The following is a 3,098-nucleotide window of genomic DNA, read 5'->3' on the forward strand; positions in this document are numbered from 1 at the left end:
ATAAGAAAAAAATGGTGGGAAGTAAATAGGATTTCCCTTCATTATCTTTAGAAATAGCAGTACACTGTATTAACACAACTCATTGTTCTCAGTGATAAACTCAGACAGGTCACAATCAAAAGGAAAGATCTTAAGATGTGCCGCTTTCAGAAGCACGAGAAATTTGTGAAACAAAGAAAAGATATGTGTTCTATTTTTCATCCGCTTGTGAATGCTTAGCTATTTGAGTTTGCTTAAATATGCCATCATATGCAACAATATACAGCGCAAGCATGGTCCACACAGGAAACTGGTTCAAGCACTCAAAGTCTGAAGATTGTCACGTCCTCCCTAATGCAAAACTCTGATTGCATTGACCTACTTAGAATCAGATAGTTAAGAAGATTTTGTTTAAAATGCTTCTAAACAGTCATCATGAGTGTACAGTATAACTTACCATAGCATTTTTGTTTTCAGTCCCGATATTTTATATATATATATATATAAACCTGTGTCATTTACCAAAACCAAGACTAATTTCTCCCTCTTACTTAAGTCCAAATAAAATTTCACCCAGAAACAGTAGATGGATTTTTGTCCATCAAGAGTCAGCTATGTTCCTGGGCAACCGGTAATGCTCTGGCCTGACCCTTGCCTTCTTCTCCTGAGGGTTGGCATATTTCCACTTGGATGGAGACATTTTCAGCTTTTTCCTCTTCTTATCTGTACACCACACTTTTTCACAGTATTCCTCCACCCTCTGGAAGTTGCTATAACCTATTAGTTGAAGAAATTCCTTGTACCATGGCTTTGATGCCTGAGGTATACTGCTCTGCATTGGGCATGGCATTTTGTGAGGTATCTCCTCCTCATAGTCTTTATTGAACATTTCATCTACACGTTCTTCCTCGACTATTTCCAGGGTGATTTTCCTGACAGTGTGAACAATGCTGTGTTCCACTGTCTGACAAAAATAGGTCCCTGCATCCAGCCGATGCAGCTTCAGGAATAAGAGGCCAAGGTCCATTTTGATTATTCTATCATCTGTCTTCACCTAAAAACCAAATTGACAGAGTTATAGAGCACAGGCCTTTACTATTACATTAAATCAGTGCAATAACTTCTGAAATGTACTTTCATGAATGTAATATTACATTTCAAGAGGAAGATTAAGGATCCACTATCCTTTAATTCACAGTTTTTAAGTAATGAAAATATTTACTTGAAGTAAAGAAGTTGAACTGTGAAAGGAAAGTGATCTAGAGAATCTGGCAAGCATGGTAGAACAGACAGTGGAGCAGATAGTTTCCTGTTTTCCCAGCATGGGTTAGTCACTTGTGGCTAAATCACAGAGGGAAATAAGGTTGAAACATGCAAATATACTACTGGATGGAAAACAAATGGACATTTGCCAGATGACCTGCAATAACTGTCGCTGTGAATGCTCTTATACATTGACAAATGTTTTTGGGGCGACACTCAGGTATTTTTATATCTAACTGCAGGACCATTGTGATCTAAAGCCTCAGTTCCGAGTTTGGTGTTTGAGTTCCCCCTACAGGTCCTGAGAGATAGCTTATTAACTACGATGCATTCACAGATGCTAGCAAGCAGGAAGCACTGAGCTGTCTAATCTATCCAGCAGAAGTGCCCAGGAGAAAGGAATCTCCATCTTTCTATTTAAGAATAAGACGCTGAATATAAAGCAGAAAAATACTGCGTGATGAATAGATTGAGAGCAGCCTTGCAGAGAAGGATCTGGGGATATTGGTGGATGTGAAATTGAAATGAGCCAGCAATGTGCACTTGCAGCCCAGAAAGACAATCATCTCCTGGGCTGCATCACAAGAAGCGTGGCCAGCAGGTCAAGGGAGGTGATTCTGCCCCTTTACTCTGCTCTGGTGAGACCCCACCTGGAGTACTGCGTCCAGCTCTGGAGTCCACAGCACAGGAAAGACATGGACCTGTTGGAGCGCGTCCAGAGGAGGGACAGGAAAATGGTCAGAGGGCTGGAACACCTCTCCTATGAAGAAAGACTGAGAGAGTTGGGGTTGTTCAACCTGGAGAAGAGAAGGCTCCAGGGAGACCTTATTGCAGCCTTTCAATATATAAAGGGGGGCTATAAGAAAGATGGAGAGACTTTTTAGCAAGGCCTGCAGTGAGAGGACAAGGGGCAATGGTTTTAAAGTGGAAGAGGGTAGGTTTAGATTGGACATAAGGAAGAAATGTTTTACGCTGAGTGTGATAAGACACTGGAACAAGTTGCTCAGAGAAGTTGTGGATGCCCTATCATTGGAAGTGTTCAAGGTCAGGTTAGACGGGGCTTTGAGCAGCCTCATCTAGCGAAGGATGTCCCTGCCCATGGCAGGGGGGTTGGACTAGATGATCTTTGAAGGTCCCTTCCTACCCAAACCATTCTGTGATTCTATGACTATATTATTCTACTTCTCTCTGCTTGTAATTGTCTTTTTCTAATGACTATATAATTATTAAAGAAAAATGTAATAACTTGCAGGGGAAACATTAAAACAAAGTCATCCTACTAGTATAAAGACATCCTGGATGTTTAGGGTCTGTTCAAATTTACATTCCTGGTGTCCAGTATCTGAGCTACTGGTTCTAATGGAATGTGCATATAATAGGACATTCTCCCCCCATCATAGTTCACTACCTTTTGTGAAAGACCTGATTAACGCATGTCTGTGCCTGAGAAGATCATGGAAGAGATCCTCCTGGAAGCTATGCTAAGGCACATGGAGGACAGGGAGGTGATTCGAGACAGCCAGCATGGCTTCACCAAGGGCAAGTCCTGCATAACTAACCTAGTGGCCTTCTATGAGGGAGTGACTACATCAGTGGACACGGGAAGGGCTACAGATGTTGTCTGCCTGGACCTCTGTAAGGCCTTTGACACGGCACCCCCACAACATCCTTCTCTCTAAACTGGAGAGATATGGATTTGATGGGTGGACTGTGAGGTGGGTGAGGAATTGGTTAGATGGTTGCATCCAGAGGGTAGTGGTCAATGGCTCTATGTCCAGATGGAGATTGGTGATGAGTGGCATCCCGCAGGGGTCCGTATTGGGACCGGTACTGTTGAATATCTTCATCAATGACAT

General features: G+C 42.3%; 1 protein-coding gene across 1 annotated transcript in view; it reads right to left on the bottom strand.

Annotated features, from left to right (window-relative positions):
- Positions 1-320: 320 nt before the first annotated feature.
- The window catches only part of SEMA3E (sema domain, immunoglobulin domain (Ig), short basic domain, secreted, (semaphorin) 3E), a 152,101-nt gene continuing 149,323 nt past the window's right edge, over positions 321-3,098 (bottom strand). Inside the window, exon 17 of the mRNA XM_009328363.1 lies at positions 321-1,033. Coding sequence (XP_009326638.1) covers positions 581-1,033 — 453 coding nt within the window. The 3' untranslated portion in view covers positions 321-580. The remainder of the gene's footprint in view (positions 1,034-3,098) is intronic.

Source organism: Pygoscelis adeliae, unplaced genomic scaffold (assembly GCF_000699105.1).
Source record: "Pygoscelis adeliae isolate BGI_AS28 unplaced genomic scaffold, ASM69910v1 Scaffold267, whole genome shotgun sequence".
Classification (NCBI taxonomy): Eukaryota; Metazoa; Chordata; class Aves; order Sphenisciformes; family Spheniscidae; genus Pygoscelis; species Pygoscelis adeliae.